The following is a 17922-nucleotide window of genomic DNA, read 5'->3' as shown; positions in this document are numbered from 1 at the left end:
AAAGTGAAGAAGAACTCAAAAGCCTCTTGATGAAAGTGAAAGAGGGGAGAGAAAAGGTTGGCTTGAAGCTCAACATTCAGAAAACAAAGATCATGGCATCTGGTCCCATCACTTCATGGGAAATAGATGGAAAAACAGTGGAAACAGTGTCAGACTTAATTCTTTTGGGCTCCAAAATCACTGCAGATGCTGACTGCAGCCATGAAATTAAAAGATGCTTACTCCTTGGAAGGAAAGTTATGATCAACCTTGATAGTATATTAAAAAGCAGAGACATTACTTTGCCAACAAAGGTCCGTCTAGTCAAGGCTATGGTTTTTCCCGAGGTCATGTATGGATGTGAGAGTTGGACTGTGAAGAAAGCTGATCGCCGAAGAGCTGATGCTTTTGAACTGTGGAGTTGGAGAAGACTCTTGTGAGTCCCTTGTACTGCAAGAAGATCCAACCAGTCCATTCTAAAGGAGATCAATCCTGGGTGTTCATTGGGAGGACTGATGCTAAAGCTGAAACTGCGATACTTTGGCCACCTCATGCGACGAGTTGACTCACTGGAAAAGACTCTGATGCTAGGAGAGGTTGGAGGCGGGAGGAGAAGAGGACGACAGAGAATGAGATGGCTGGATGGCATCACCGACTCTGTGGACATGAGTTTGAGTGAACTCCGGGAGTTGGTGATGGACAGAGAAGCCTGGTGTGCTGTGATTCATGAGGTCGCAGAGAGTCGGACACGACTGAGCGACTGAACTGAACTGAACTGAAATCTCCAACCGTGGTCATATGATTAACCCAAGTTAATAGGAATACGGCATAAAGCATGTTAAAGCACCCAACTAAATAGAGTTAAATTTTAATTAAGCTGTAAAAAGCCATAATTACAACAAAAATAAATGACAAAAGTAACTCTACAATCGCTGACATACTATAGCTAAGACCCAAACTGGGATTAGATACCCCACTATGCTTAGCCCTAAACGCAAATAACTATATAACAAAGTTATTCACCAGAGTACTACCAGCAACAACTTAAAACTCAAAGGACTTGGCGGTGCTTTATACCCTTCTAGAGGAGCCTGGTCTATAATCGATAAACCCCGATAAACCTCACCAATCCTTGCTAATACAGTCTATATACCGCCATCTTCAGCAAACCCTAAAAAGGAACAAAAGTAAGCACAATCACAGTTCATAAAAACGTTAGGTCTAGGTGTAACCTGTGGAATGGAAAGAAATGGGCTATATTTTCTACTTCAAGAAAACCCAACACTAAAGTTATTATGAAACTAATAACTAAGGGAGGATTTAGTAGTAAACTAAGAATAGAGTGCTTAGTTGAATTAGGCCATGAAGCACGCACACACCGCCCGTCACCCGCCTCAAAAAAACATGATGTACTGAAACATATTCACACACATCAACCACATGAGAGGAGACAAGTCGTAAGAAGGTAAGCATACTGGAAAGTGTGCTTGGACAAACCAAGATATAGCTTAAACAAAGCACCTAGTTTACACCTAGAAGATTTCACATATCATGAATATCTTGAACTAAACCTAGCCCATAACTTTATTTCACTCAACAATCAAGATAAAATAAAACAAAACATTTATTTATTGCCTCAAAGTATAGGAGACAGAAATTTTAACATGGCACTATAGAGAAAGTACCGTAAGGGAACGATGAAAGAAAAAAATCACAGTACAAAAAAGGAAAGATTACCCCTTATACCTTTTGCATAATGAGTTAGCTAATGTAAGACTTAACAAAACGAATTTCAGCTAAGCCACCCAAAACCAGATGAGCTACCTACGAACAGTTTATCAAGAACCAACTCATCTATGTAGCAAAATAGTGAGAAGATTTATAGGTAGAGGTGACATGCCTGTCGAGCCTGGTGATAGCTGGTTGTCCAGGAAATGAATTTTAGTTCAGCTTTAAATATATTAAAAACCCAAACAAATTCCACTGTATTTTTAAAAGTTAGTCTAAAAAGGTACAGCCTTTTAGAAACGGATACAACCTTAACTAGAGAGTAAAACCAGATAACACCATAGTGGGCCTAAAAACAGCCACCAATTAAGAAAGCGTTAAAGCTCAACAATAAAAACAATATTAATCCCACCAATAAACAACCAACTCCTAGCCTAATACTGGACTAATCTATTACAAAATAAAAGCAATATTAACATGAGTAACAAGAATTACCTTCTTCTTGCGTAAGTCAGTACCTAATAACATTCTGTTAACAGCAAATAAAACCAATCCAACAATAAACAATTTATTAATTATACTGTTAATCCAACACAGGAATGCACTCAAGGAAAGATTAAAAGAAGTAAAAGGAACTCGGCAAACAAGAAACCCGCCTGTTTACCAAAAACATCACCTCCAGCATCTCCAATATTGGAGGCACTGCCTGCCCAGTGACAATCGTTAAACGGCCGCGGTATCCTGACCGTGCAAAGGTAGCATAACCATTTGTTTTCTAAATAAGGACTTGTATGAATGGCCACACGAGGGTTCTACTGTCTCTTACTTCCAATCAGTGAAATTGACCTTCCCGTGAAGAGGCGGGAATAAACTAAGACGAGAAGACCCTATGGAGCTTTAACTAACTAGCCTAAAGAAAACAAGCACAACCACTAAGGGATAACAACACTCTTTATAGACTAGCAGTTTCGGTTGGGGTGACCTCGGAGAATAAAATATCCTCCGAACGATTTTAAAGACTAGACTCACAAGTCAAATCACACTATCGCTTATTGATCCAAAAACTTGATCAACGGAACAAGTTACCCTAGGAATAACAGCGCAATCCTAATTCAAGAGTCCATATCGACAATAGGGTTTACGACCTCGATGTTGGATCAGGACATCCAGATGGTGCAACTGCTATCAAAGGTTCCTTTGTTCAACGATTAAAGTCCTACGTGATCTGAGTTCAGACCGGAGCAATCCAGGTCGGTTTCTATCTATTATGCATTTCTCCCAGTACGAAAGAACAAGCGAAATAAGGCCAACTTCAAATAAGCGCCTTAACCCATCCCCAGGCGGGGTTGCGTCATCCTTCTAGCAAGCGTCCTTTTCTGGGGCTGCCCTTAGCATTGCCTGCACAAATGTCCATAAGTTCGTCAATGAATAGGCCCCTAAAACTTTGCCTCGCTTTTTATCGTCAGTCATTCTGCAGGTAATATGTAAAGCCAGGTGAAATAAGGCCACAGAGTGACCTCTCTGGTACATCAAGCATTCTCCTCTCCCAGGCGCGAGACCTAGTCGCTCTCCCGCCTCCGCAGCCCCGCCTGCACAAGGGGGCCTGCGAACGGTCAGGAAGCTACAAGGACTGTTTCGTTGCTCCTTTGGCAAGATGGCGGGCGGTGAGGAGTCGTGTGTGACCATGAGTCAGCCACATCTTTCTCGCCAGGATCTCTCCACATTGGTAAGGTTTTCTACTAGGCGGATTAGAATGAGCTCAGAAGTGGGTATGACCTCACGGCAGTTACTGGGCTGCCAACAGCCTGAGTTACGCCAGAAACCTGGACCCGAGTGTTCTTTGTGGCGTTCATCCAGGTGTGCGAGTTGAGCCTGGCGGTGTGAAATCATGGGGCTTCCAAACGCGAAGATTTGGGCAGGAAAGTAAAGATGTTAAGTGCAATTAAGGTCTTTTCTTCTGAAAATCGGGGGAAAGACTGTTAATACCTTAGATTCTGGAAGGATTTTTTACATCGTCGTCAGTGTTAATTCTCTTGAAATTTGAGGCCCTCGTTTTCCAAATCTTTTCGAGTTAGTGAGTCTAGAAGTCTCTTTTGTAAGTGTAAAGGGAAATATAGTCTCTTTTGTTGTTGAGTCGCTCAGTCGTGTCTGACTCTGTGCGATCCCATGTACTGCAGCACGCCAGGCATCCCTGTTCTGACTGGGAATCAAGACTGCCTTTGCAAGAAAGGTACTTTTGGTAAACAGTGGAGCGCTGAATAGATACTGGCAAACTGTATGTATAACGATATAAATTATGGTTTGTCTTTTGTGAGATGGTTTAAACTAAAATGTTTAATTACAGGATGTTACCAGGTTGACACCACTCTCGCGTGAAGTTATCAGCAGACAAGCCACAATTAATATAGGTAAGAATACATTGTTGTGTACAGTGCTGTCCTTCTTGAGGATTGATTGCTCTCCGATGACATTAAATTCTTGTTCAATTAACTGAACTGTAGGAAGACTCAGATATATAATGGATAGATTTTAGCCATTATGAGCAAAGTACCTGCTTGATTTTTTGGGAAGCAGTACTCGTCACTTGGATCCAGGGAAAGACATAGGTGTATGAAGAGACAGTACGGTGTATGCATGTGTAAGAGAATGTTAAAGAAAAGGTGAAAATTATTTCTGTAGAGAATATTTTAAGAATAGACTTCTTAACAAGATTTGAAAAGTCTTGTTTAGTATCTAATCTTTTAGAATAGTGTTTTACTTCTTTTCTTAATTTACAGATAATTTGGGAGAAGTTGATTGAGTGTAGATATTTTGGTGTCTGTTATATTAGCGGTAAAACCTAGTAAGACTTATACTTTAGAGTGGTGGAAAGTCGTAAGACATTATACTGCTCTTGCTGCTGCTATTTCAGTTGCTAAGTTGTGTGGACTCTTGTGACCCCATGACTTGTTGCTTCATAAGCTCCTCTGCCTTGGGATTGTGTAGGCAAGAATGCCAGAAGGGGTTGCCATTCCCTTCTCCAGGGAATCTTCCTACACCAGGGATTGGACCCCCCCCATCTCTTGGATTGCAGGCAGATTCTTTATTGCTGAGCCCCTTGGGATGCTCACTCTTAACATGTACTTGTTTACTGTAATCAAATTGGAATTGTTTCCTAGTTTTCATGGATTCGTTCATGCTTAGGCTTCCTTGTGGCTCAGATGGTAAAGAATCCACCTGCAATACGGAAGACCTGGGTTTGATCTCTGGGTTGGGAAGATCCACAGGAGAAGGGAAAGGCTACCCACTCCAGTATTCTGGCCTGGAGAATTCTGTAGAATGTATAGCCTGTGGGGTTGCAAAGAGTTGGATGCCACTGAGCCACTTTCACTTCATTTCACTTTGTGCATGTTTACCTCAAACAAAATACTGGAAACTTTATCAATATACAAAATTTTGTGTTTTTAGATGAATGTTTATTTCAACTGAATTCCTTTTTCAGATTGGTAACAAGGTGAATAATCACAAAGTATGATTTTTAAATAAAATTTTCAGGTACATGGAGTTACATTTGGTCATGTTTCAGAAAAAAATTTTGTGTTGAAAAGAATATATGAAGGGTGTAATTGAAATCTGTTGGTTGTAGTTTGAAATATTTATAGTGAATTATGCCTTTTGTTTTTCTGACTTTACTGAACTACTTGGTATAATGGTATGCATATAAATTTAGTGGGTTTTTTATTTGCCTTTGTAGGTACAATTGGTCACGTTGCTCATGGAAAATCTACCGTAGTAAAAGCTATTTCTGGAGTTCACACTGTCAGATTCAAAAATGAACTGGAAAGAAATATTACAATCAAGCTTGGGTATGCTAATGCCAAGGTACATAGTATGTTGTGGAAGGAGAAACGCTTTTACTTGGGTTTCAAATATGCAAATGAGAATTTAAATTTATTTTCATTGAAATTTTTAGATTTATAAACTTGATGATGCAAGTTGTCCTCGGCCAGAATGTTACAGATCTTGTGGGAGTAGTACACCTGATGAGTTTCCTACAGACATTCCAGGGACCAAAGGGAATTTCAGACTAGTCAGGTGATCATTTTTATGTTAAATACACGTTTTTTCCTTTGTGATTATTGAACTATTTAATTGAAAAGTTAATGATTCAAATGTAAGCTTGATGAAGATGCATGTTTGCCAAAACATTTTCTAATAAAATTTAGAACTTACACTTGTTGCTGATAACCTTTTTAAGATTTCTGTTTAAATATAAGGTAAAATGTGTTTTTTTGGGTTCTCTAAAGAAATACAAGCATGGAATCATTATATTCAGTGGGATACTTCTGTCTAGTCTTCCAATATTGTTACGTCTTTGTCTTAGTTTTGCCTGTCTGTATCCATTTTTGGAATGTTGCCTATCTTGATTTCTCAGAACACTGACATGTTATCTAACATATGTAGGTATTCAGTTCAGTTCAGTCGCTCAGTTGTGTCTGACTCTTTGCAGCCCCATGAATTGCAGCACGCCAGGCCTCCCTGACCATCACCAACTCCCAGAGTTCACCCAAACTCGCATGCATCGAGTTGGTGATGCCATCCAACCATCTCATCCTCTGTCATCCGCTTCTCCTCCTGCCCCCAGTCCCTCCAAATATCAGAGTCTTTTCCAATGTAGGTATTAGGAGTACTTACCCAAAGAAATTTTATATCATAAGGATATTAATATTCAATTTTTGAGAATGGTAATAGTTTTAAAAGCATAGTAATTTTTGTTCTTAAGTGCTGAGTTCTTTGCATTAGGCTGGCAGGTTCAGTCCGTCTTCCAAGACAGTGGAGATCCTTCAGTAAATTTCTTTGAGTGAAAATTTCCATTCTGATAATGCATTTGTGGTTTGTTTAATATATACTATTGCTTGTCTAAATAGTTTTTTTCACATTATATGGTTACAGTTATACTCTGAAAACATCAGAACTCTCTTAAGCTTCTGTAATCAGTTCAGTTCAGTTCAGTCACTCAGTCGTGTCCGACTCTCCGCGACCCCATGAATCACAGCACGCCAGGCCTCCCTGTCCATCACCAACTCCCGGAGTACACTCAAACTCATGTCCACAGAGTCGGTGATGCCATCCAGCCATCTCATTCTCCGTCGTCCCCTTCTCCTCCCGCCCCCAACCTTTCCCAGCATCAGAGTCTTTTCCAGTGAGTCAACTCGCCGCATGAGGTGGCCAAAGTATTGCAGTTTCAACTTTAGCATCAGTCCCTCCAATGAACACCCAGGATTGATCTCCTTTAGAATGGACTGGTTGGATCTCCTTGCAGTATAAGGGACTCTCAAGAGTCTTCTCCAACACCACAGTTCAAAAGCATCGATTCTTCGGCGATCAGCTTTCTTCACAGTCCAACTCTCACATCCATACATGACCACGAGAAAAACCATAGCCTTGACTAGACGGACCTTGGTTGGCAAAGTAATGTCTCTGCTTTTTAATATACTATCAAGGTTGGTCATAACTTTCCTTCCAATGAGCAAGCGTCTTTTAATTTCCTGGCTGCAATCAGCATCTGCAGTGATTTTGGAGCCCAAAAAAATAAAGTCTGACACTGTTTCCACTGTTTTCCATCTATTTCCCATGAAGTGATGGGACCAGATGCCATGATCTTAGTTTTCTGAATGTTGAGCGTCAAGCCAGCCTTTTCACTCTCCTCTTTCACTTTCATCAAGAGGCTTTTGAGTTCCTCTTCACTCTCTGCCATAAGGGTAGTGTCATCTGCATATCTGAGGTTATTGATATTTCTCCCAGCAATCTTGATTCCAGCTTGTGCTTCTTCCAGCCCAGCGTTCCTCATGATGTACTCTGCATGTAAGTTAAATAAGCAAGGTGACAATATACAACCTTGACGTACACCTTTTCCTATTTGGAACCAGTCTGTTGTTCCATGTCCAGTTCTAACTGTTGCTTCTAAAAGTTTTAAAAGCTAAAATTATTTTAAAAATCTACATTTTTAATACATGGTTTAAAATTTTTTATTGTAAGCATTTTATACCTAAAATTATTAATAATTGCAAATATAATATTTGATTTTCCAATTTCCAACCTCTCTGCTCCATATGTTTTCATTCTTAACTTTGAAATAATTGTAGAATAACCAAAAGTTGGCAAGATAACATAAAAGACCTGTACAGCCTTAATTGATTTTGTCCCAGTAGTCATAAAGTGTTAGTCACTCAGTCGTGTCCAACTCATTGCTACCCCAGGAACTCTAGCTGGCCAGGCCCCTCTGTCTGTGGGATTCACCAGGCAATAATACTGGAGTGGGTCGCCATTTCCTTCTCCAGTAGTCATAGTACTACTTCAAACTTCAGTGTAATACCAAAACAAAGCACTCTCTGTTGGTGTACGTATATACATCTACTTTATTTTATGATATGTCTGTTCCTGTAATGTGACTACTTTCTGGATAACAGAAACATTATTTCACCACAAAAATGAGTCCATTATCCCCCACTGGTCTTAATCCCTGGCAAATACTAGTCTGTTATCTAACTGATTTTTTAAGTTTCAGGAACGTCGTATATGTTGAACACAGTATCTGCCGCGGCTGCTGCATCTTAGTCACTTCAGTCATGTCCAACTCTATGCAACCCTATAGACGGCATACCACCAGGCTTCTCTGTCCCTGGGATTCTCAAGGCAAGAACACTGGAGTGGGTTGCCATTTCCTTCTCCAGTGCATGCTTTCATGCTCAGTTGCTTCAGTCGTGTCTGACTATGCAACCCCATAGACGGCATCCCACCAGGCTTCTCTTTCCCTGGTATTCTCAAGGCAAGAACACTGGAGTGGATTGCCATTTCCTTCTCCAGTTCATGCTTGCATGCTAAGTCGCTTCAGTAGTGTCCGACTCTATGCAACCCTATGGACAGCATCCACCAGAACACAGTGTATTGCTGAAATTGACTTTTCCACTCATTACAGTATTTTTGAGATCCGTTAAGACTTTTGAGCTTACTAGTAATTCATTCTTTTGGGTTTTTTTTTTGGTTAGATTTTATTTTTTTAGAGAAGCTTTATAGGTATAATTAAAGCTTCAAATGAGTACTGAGTAGAAGGTACAGATTTCTCTTACAGCCTGCAAGCAGAACCCTCCTCATTTTCAGCATTCCTTACAATAGTGGTATTATATTTTTAACAGTTGAGGAATGTGTTTTGACACAGCATTATCCAATAACCATGGTTTACATTAGTGTTCCTCTTGTTTTACGTTTTACAAATTTGCAGAAATTTTTAATGACGTGTTTGTCCTTTTACTGTGTGTTCGTCCTTACTGTGTTCCAGTGTGGTTTTCTTGCTATAAAATCCTCTGTATCCTGCATATTCATCTTTCCTTCCTCTGTAACCCCGGGCAACTACTGATACTTGTTTCTCTGTGATGTGAAATTTGCTCAGTCCTGTCTGACTCTTCACAACCCCGTGAACTATACAGTCCGTGTAATTCTCCAGACCAGAATACTGGAGTGGGTAGGCTTTCCCATCTCCAGATTTGTTTATCTAGTTTTGCCTTTTCTGGAACAGTAAATAGTTGTTATTTTACCCTTTTTCTATTGACCTCTTTTACTTAATGATATGCGTTTAATGTTTTGTATCACTTTGTAATTGGTAACTTGCTTAATGGCATTGAATAAGTTGTTCTCTGGGTGTATCTCAGCATATGTATATATCTGTTTACTTAGGAAAGGATATATTGCTTGCTTTTAAGTTTTGGCAGTTATTATAAATATGCAAGTTTTTTTGTGTATATAGACATATATAAATTTTCAATTGATTTGAGTAATTAAGTGTATTTACTGGATCAAATGGCAAAAGGATGTTTGCTTTTGTGAGAAAACACCAAGCTTTTTAAAAATGGCTCTACAATTTTGCATTCCCACTAGTAATTAATGAGAGTTCATATTTTTCCATATCCTTGTAGTATTTGCTGATGTCAGTGTTTAGAATTTTAGCCATTCTAGTAAAGTTTTTTTTTGTTTTAATTAGCATTTTCCTGTTATGTCATGTGGGATCAAATAATGATGTAATTATTTTCCATCAGTAAATCTTTGGTGGGGTGTCTTGGACCTGTTTTTTTAACCAAGTTCTATATTTTGATTTTTAAGAGTTATCTGTATACTTTAGGTGATAATTCATTTTCAAATACGTCTTTTGAAAATATATTCTGCTACTTGGCTTGTCTTTTTATTCTCTTGACAGTATCTTTCAGAGCAAAAATCTAAGTTTAAAAGATCTTTTTAGGTTTTTTTTTTCCGTGGGGGGGTGGGGGGCGGTCCTTGCCTTGCACCTTGTAGGATTTTAGTTCCCCAATCAAGAATTGAACCTGTGTGCTCTGCTGAGTCCTGCTGATCACTGGACCACCAGGGAGTTCCCAGAAATTTCTAATTTTGAGGAAGGCCAGTGTATCATTTCTTTTCTTCTGTGGTTTTGGTATTGTGCCTGAAAAGTGATTGCATTCATGGTCATCCATGTTTTCTCCAGTGTTTTCTTCTAGGAATTTTAGAATTTTATGATTGTTTTTTGAGCTAATTTTTGTACCAAGTACAAGGTCTCTGCCTGGATGTATTATTTTTTTAACATGTGATGTCAGTTCTTAAAGCTGCTGCTGCTGCTGCTAAGTCACTTCAGTCGTGTCCGACTCTGTGTGACCCCATAGACGGAAGCCCACCAGGCTCCCCCGTCCCTGGGATTCTCCAGGCAAGAGTACTGGAGTGGGTTGCCATTGCCTTCTCCAATGCATGAAAGTGAAAAATGAAAGGGAAGTCGCTCAGTCGTGTCCGACTCTTTGCGACCCCATGGACTGCAGCCTACCAGGCTCCTCCGTCCATGGGATTTTCCAGGCAAGAGTACTGGAGTGGGTTGCCATTGCCTTCTCCACTGTTTGTTAAAAAGACTGTCTTTGCCCTTATATCTCTTTGAGAGATCAGTTAACTCAGTAAAGCTTATTTATTGGGTTTTTGTTCTGTTCTGTTAATGTTTGGTTTTCAGATACTGAAATGTCTTGGTTACTATAGGTTTATACAAAGTCTTGAAGTGAGCTTGTGTCTTCTGATATTGTTACTGTCATTAAGTACTGTTGGCTTTTCTGAGACTCACCTCTGCATATAAACTTTTATTTTTTTAAAGTTTGGTTTGTGTTGGGTCTTTGTTGCTGCATGGGCTTTTCTTTACTTGTGGTGAGACGAGGCTGCTGTTTGTTTTGGTGCTTAAGCTTCTTATTGTGGTGATTTTTGTGGAGCACAGACTTCAGTTGTTGTGCTTTGTGTAGTTGTGGTTCCCAGACTCTGAAGCATAGTCTTAGTAGTTTGTGGTGCCCATGCTTAGTTGCTCTGTGGCATGTACTATCTTCCTGGGCCGGGGTCAAACACACTTCTGAATTTGCAGGATAATTCTTTCCTACTCAGTCACCTGGGAAGCCTTGCATATATGCTTTAGAATCAGTTTGTTGATATCCATAAAATGGCTTGCTGGGATTTTCATTCAGATTGCATCGTATCTTTAGATCAGTTTGAAAAGAACTAACATCTTGATGGTATTGAGTTTTCCTATTCATTGCATGGGATCTCTGTTTAATTTTTTGGCTTCATTTATCAGAATTTTGTAGTCTTCCTCATACAGATTTTACACATATTTCTTAGATTTATACTTAAGCATTTTTAGTTTTAGGGGTGACAATATAAATGGTTTGTGGTTTTAATTTCACATTCCACTTGTTCATTGCAGCCATTTAGGAAAGTGATTGACGTGTATAAATTAACCTTGAATCTACAATCTTACTTAATCACTCATTAGTTTTGGGAGTTTTTTGTTGCCTTTAACAGTTTTTCTACATAGGCAGTCATGTTACCTAGAAAGATAATTTTATATCTGCATTTCTAATCTGTATACCTTTTATTTCATTTTCATATTTTTATTATATAAGCTGGGACTCCATTATTGTGTTCAAAAACATGGAGAAAAAGGGACATTTTTGCTTTTTCCTTATCTTAGTAAAGAGTATTGAATTTCTTAACCATCAATATGACATTAGCTGTAGGGTTTTTGTAGATACTTTTTATTACTTTGAGATTGCCATCTGTTCCTAGTTCGATAAGGGTTTACAAATGGGTTTATGCTTTTTGTGCATTTCTTGATAGGATTATGTGATTTTCCTTTAACTTGTTGATATGATGGAAGGCTTTAATGGATTGTCAGGTATTGAGTCAGCCTTGCATACCTTAATTAAATCCCACATGGTGATATTGTTGGATTAGATTTGCTAATATTTTGTTGAAGATTTTTGTATGTATGTTCATGAGAAATTTTCCTGTAATTTTCCTTTCCTGCAGTGCCTTTGTTTGGTTTAGGTATAGAATAATATGTGCCTCATAAAATGAGGAAGTATTTCATTTGCTGCTATCTCCTTAAAAATCCAGCAGGGAATCAGTATATCTTTCTTAAATGTTTGGTAGAATTTACCCAGTGAACCCATTTAGGCCTGGTGCTTTCTGCTGGTGGAGGTTATTTGTTGATTGAATTTCTGTAATTAGTATAAACCTAATCAGATTGTTCAAATAGCTGTATGGGCTTAATGCTAACCCTATCAAAATACCAGCAGTTTTTTTGTTTGTATATATATACTATTTTAATAAAAGATAATATCAGGCATAAAGATATCAAATCAGATAGAGATATTGCTTCATAAGTAGGGTTGCAGGATACAAGATCATCACACAATAGCTCACTGTATTTCAGTGTACTAGCAATGAACACTTACATACCCACCCAAATTTAAACTACTAAAATCTCCAACAGATGAAATACTTTAGATATAAAACACCATTACTTTAGAAGATAGAAGAAATACGTCATCATTCTATGAGGAAAATTTTACCTTTTATCAGAACCAGAAAGACATTACACAAAAGGAAAAGTAAGGGGAGATACCTCTTATAAGCATGTAAGCTAAAATCTGTGAAAATTACACTGCTCTGAAAGAAGTTGAGGAAAATCTAAATATAATCTGTTCATGGATTGAAAGCTCAACTGATAACACAGGTTTAATCCTGCTCTTTTCAAAATCCCAGGAAAGTTAGAAAACGGAGAATTAGACCCCCTCCAATATATCCCAGCTGAGTTTTGGCGAATGTACCTAAGGAGTTCTGCAGAAGAGAATAGGGTATTCAACAAACAGGTGATGGAGCATCTGTTTAAAGGCAAAAAAATAAGCCTAGTTTTTGGTTCTTTAGTCCAGGGGATTTTCCAGGCAAGAATACTGGAGTGGGCTGCCATTTCCTTCTCCAGGAGATCTTCCCAACCCTGAGATCGAACCTGGGTCTCCCACATTGTAGGCAGATGCTTTACTGTCTGAGCCACCAGGAAAGTTCAAAAATTTAATACCTTGTATTCAAAATGTATAGTTTCTTTGAACATTTGTGTGAGTTCATTGATTTTTAGTACATACTTGAAATACAGCCACATTTGAGTATTAAATGGATCAGAGAAAACTATAAGAAACCTTTAAGAGTAAATATAGGCAAAAAAAGTTTAGAACTTGGTATTTACTCTGATCTTTCAAGATATTATGGCATGTTGCATTCCGTGGGGAAAAAAAAATTGGTAAGTTGCAGTTCATCAGAATTAAAAGTAATTGCTCTGCAAAAGATCTGTTGCAAGGATCAGAAGACTTTTACTGATGCAGAGGTAATATTTGCAGACAACATGTCTAGAAGTGACTAGAACAAATAAATCTCAATACAGTAGTTGAAAACAGCTGATCAAAGTAGAATGGGTTAGTTGCTCAGTCAGGTCCAACTCTGTGACCCCATGGTCTGTCCATGGAATTTTCCAGGCGAGATAATGAAGTGGATTGTCATCCCGTTCTTCAGGGGATCTTCCAATCCAGGAATCAAACCCAGGTCTTCTGCATTTTAGGCAGGTTCTTTACCATTAGAGCTACCAGAAGACAATAGTATAAAGGTACAGAGATCATGTTTCCAGGCAAATAAGCACATTTCCTATAATTCATGGTTTGACTTTAAATATAGAATATACCTAGTTTATTGTTGTTAGTTTACTGTTCGCATTTATGCATTCTATAAAGTCAGTGTCTTTCTCACCTTGGGACATATCTCAAGCTGATTAGAGCCTAATCTGATTAAGTTATATCTGCATATAGCTAATTTTATCTGTTTTGTAATAGGTCTTCAGTCATTTTAATTTCAAAGATGGTAGTGTCGTTTCAAACTTTTGCAAGCATCATGGTATATAGCTACTCTGTAGCAGGATTAATTTCTTTCAAAATAATCTAGCTATTAGAAGTCTATGGATGTTTAAGTACTAGTTGATATTAAAGCTGGTTATTATTTCTTGATTATTAGACATGTTTCCTTTGTTGACTGTCCTGGCCATGATATTTTGATGGCTACTATGCTGAATGGTGCAGCAGTGATGGATGCAGCTCTTCTGTTAATAGGTAAGTAACATTAGAATTGGTTTCACAAATAAGTGTGGAGTCCATTCAGCATGGATTATTTAAAGGGGAGGTAGAGTCTCATTGGAGAAGGCAATGGCAAGCCACTCCAGTACTATTGCCTAGAAAATCCCATGGATGGAGGAGCCTGATAGGCTCCATGGGGTCGCTAAGGGTCGGACACGACTGAGCAACTTAACTTTCACTTTCCACTTTCACACATTGGAGAAGGAAATGGCAACCCACTCCAGTGTTCTTGCCTGGAGAATCCCAGGGACGGGGGAGCCTGGTGGGCTGCCATCTGTGGGGTCACACAGAGTCGGACACGACTGAAGTGACTTAGTGGCAGCAGCAGCAGAGTCTCTCATGCCCATAATTGAGAATAGGTAGATTATTCAAATTAATATAGATGAATGCATGGCAGCTATCAGGAAATAGTAAGCTAAGTTGTATTGGGGCTGTTATCTTGTAAGAATTCTAAGAGTAGTGTGGGGAAAATTTTTAAGACAATGCAATTTTCTTACTGTCTTTTTAGAGTTTTTAAAAAAGTAGTATGGTGGGGGCAGGGAGAAGGTATTTTATAAATGGCTCTGAGCTATTCAGTGCAGTGTTGACATAATGGGTTTTTCAAACATGCACAATCATGTGAAATACTGAAGTCGAGAGCTGTATGAATGTTTTCAGAACTGGAATTGTGCTTTCTTTTGTGAGCTCTTAAGGTGAATTTTAAGGGTCAAATGTAAAGTTCAAGGGCATTGTCTCCATAGAAGACCACTTTTATTTCTGATACCCAGGGTAAAAATTAAGGGAGTTCTCTAAATCATCCTTAAGTTTGATAACTTATTAGAGTTTTAAAAAAACTCAGTGAAAGGTGAGTTTTTGAATTAAAATTACAGTTTCTTATGGGGAAAGGTGCAAAATTAAGTCTAGTGAAAGGAAGGGTACAAAGGGCCGAGGCCAGCAAAGACATTCTTATATAAAAAGCATTTAGCTTCTGCCCAGAAATGGTTTCAGTTCAGTTCAGTCGCTTAGTCGTGTCCGACTCTTAACGACCCCATGAACCACAGCACACCAGGCCTCCCTGTCCATCACCAACTCCCGGAGTTCACTCAAACTCATGTCCATCGAGTCGGTGATGCCATCCAGCCATCTCATTCTCTGTCGTCCCCGTCTTCTCCTACCCCCAATCACTCCCAGCATCACAGTCTTTTCCAGTGAGTCAACTCATCGCATGAGGTAGCCAGCGTATTGGAGTTTCAGCTTTAGCATCAGTCCTTCCAATGAACACCCAGGATTGATCTCCTTTAGAATGGACTGGTTGGATCTCCTTGCAGTCCAAGGGACTCTCAAGAGTCTTCTCCAGCACCACAGTTCTAAAGCATCAATTCTTCGGCGATCAACTTTGTTCACAGTCTAACTCTCACATCCATACATGACCACGGGAAAAACCATAGCCTTGACTAGACGGACCTTGGTTGGCAAAGTAATGTCTCTGCTTTTTAATATGCAATCTAGGTTGGTCATAACTTTCCTTCCAAGGAGTAAGCGTCTTAATTTCATGGCTGCAGTCAGCATCCGCAGTGATTTTGGAGCCCCCAAAAATAAAGTCTGACACTGTTTCGACTGTTTCCCCATCTATTTCCCAAGAAGTGATGGGACCAGATGCCATGATCTTCGTTTTTTGAATGTTAAGCTTCAAGCCAACCTTTTCACTCTCCTCTTTCACTTTCATCAAGAGGCCTTTGAGTTCCTCTTCACTTTCTGCCATAAGGATGGTGTCATCTGCATATCTGAGGTTATTGATATTTCTCCCAGCAATCTTGATTCCAGCTTGTGCTTCTTCCAGCCCAGCGTTCCTCATGATGTACTCTGCCTAATAGTTAAATAAGCAGGGTGACAATATACAACCTTGATGTACTCCTTTTCCTATTTGGAACCAGTCTGTTGTTCCATGTCCATTTCTAACTGTTGCTTCCTGACCTGCATACAGGTTTCTCAAGAGGCAGGTCAGGTGGTATGGGATTCCCATCTCTTTCAGAATTTTCCACAGTTTATTGTGATCCATACAGTCAAAGGCCTTGGCATAGTCAATGAAGCAGAAATAGATGTTTTTCTGGAACTCTCTTGCTTTCTCCATGATCCAGCGGATGTTGGCAATTTGATCTCTGGTGCCTCTGCCTTTTCTAAAACGTACTTGAACATCTGGAAGTTTACGATTCACATATTGCTGAAGCCTAGCTTTGAGAATTTTGATCATGACTTTACTAGCGTGTGAGATGAGTGCAATTGTGTGGTAGTTTGAGCATTCTTTGGCATTGCCTTTCTTTGGGATTGGAATGAAGACTGATCTTTTCCAATTCTGTGGCTATTGCTGAGTTTTCCAAATTTGCTGGCATATTGAGTGCAGCACTTTCACAGCATCATCTTTCAGGATTTGAAATAGCTCAGTTGGTTTAGTCCTTGCATTTGGGCTTTTTGACTATAAGCCATGTCATTTCTGACAAAATTGTCCTTATTCAGGGCAGGAGTTGACCACACCTAATGTTAAGAGTAAGATTGCTACACCTGATATCCTTAAAGAGGGTGGCCATGCCAAAAAGAGCGACAGTGTGATTTATGGTGGGAGACTGTGGAAATGAGAATTCCATTGATGTAAGACTGTGCTTTTCAACAAGCCTGCAGAATAAGTATGGGACAAGGCAACTAAATAGCACAATTAAAGGGAAATGATCATCGGGATACTAGAAAAAAATATACTTTTTAATAATATATTGTCAGGCCTTCATTTCTCCTCACGTGATCCTACTAACCTTCCCATCTGTCCTTGTGAGTGGATAGCTGTGTTGAGAGGAAACAAACAGCCTGCAGGTTGGAAATCACTATCTTTGTAAGTTGAGAAGTGTTGTTCCATTCCTTTTGCAGTATTCTCTTCATTAGGTCTGTCCCACATTTAAAGGGAAGGATTTCACAAGGGTGTGAATGCCAGATATGGGTATCATTGAACATCTTTGTGGTTGTCTACATTTATAGTTAGTTGATTACAGTTCATAGAATGCACCATGCAACTCTTCTACTCTTAACTATTCTGGAGCTACACTAGGCCAGAATATGCTGCAGACTACATAGAACTAGAGGGGTATATGTAATACCTAAGTATAGCCTGAAGGAAATCAAATTAGTTGATTCCAAGTATTGTGTGTAGGGTCAGGAATAGGAGTTAAAAGATGAGGGGATCCAGGGCAGTCAGATACAGGGTTTAAACTTGTGAACTAACTCTGATCACACATCTTTTTTGTATTTTAATTATTCATAATCTCCTTAGCTGGTAATGAATCCTGTCCTCAGCCTCAGACTTCTGAACACCTGGCTGCCATAGAAATTATGAAACTGAAGCATATTTTGATTTTGCAAAATAAAATTGATTTGGTAAAAGAAAGTCAGGCTAAAGAACAGTATGAACAGATCCTTGCATTTGTACAAGGTAAGGTGCTGTAATATTTAATAAGTGTATGAATCAAGTTTTAAGATAAACATGTAATCATCAAAAATGAATCTGTAGTTTATAATCCCTGTTTCTCTATATTACTAAATGCCTTTTAGTCAGTCTATACAAGCAGTGAAATTTATTTGAGTTTGTTGTTAGTTTGATTTGCATGTTAGATCGGAAAAAGGTAATAGTCTGTGGATATTACCAGTTAGGTTTCTTCCAGATGGCAACATGTTACTTTTGTTT

The 17922-nt window shown here is 38.9% G+C and overlaps 1 protein-coding gene across 2 annotated transcripts in view; it reads left to right on the top strand.

The window, feature by feature from the left end:
- Positions 1-3307: 3307 nt before the first annotated feature.
- Positions 3308-17922, top strand: part of LOC129557941 (eukaryotic translation initiation factor 2 subunit 3, Y-linked-like) — a 43276-nt gene continuing 28661 nt past the window's right edge. For both annotated transcript variants that reach the window (XM_055428592.2, XM_055428591.2), the window contains exons 1-6: positions 3308-3433; positions 4052-4115; positions 5441-5568; positions 5660-5781; positions 14098-14192; positions 17512-17670. In XM_055428592.2, the coding sequence (XP_055284567.1) occupies positions 3362-3433; positions 4052-4115; positions 5441-5568; positions 5660-5781; positions 14098-14192; positions 17512-17670 (640 nt within the window). In that variant the 5' untranslated portion in view covers positions 3308-3361. The remainder of the gene's footprint in view (positions 3434-4051; positions 4116-5440; positions 5569-5659; positions 5782-14097; positions 14193-17511; positions 17671-17922) is intronic.

The sequence above is a fragment of the Moschus berezovskii genome, chromosome Y (assembly GCF_049115385.1).
Source record: "Moschus berezovskii isolate FMDL1 chromosome Y, NW_MosBer_1.0, whole genome shotgun sequence".
In the NCBI taxonomy this organism is placed as follows: domain Eukaryota; kingdom Metazoa; phylum Chordata; class Mammalia; order Artiodactyla; family Moschidae; genus Moschus; species Moschus berezovskii.
The sequence above is the reverse complement of the archived record's forward strand: the minus strand, read 5'-3'. Positions and strand labels throughout refer to the sequence as shown.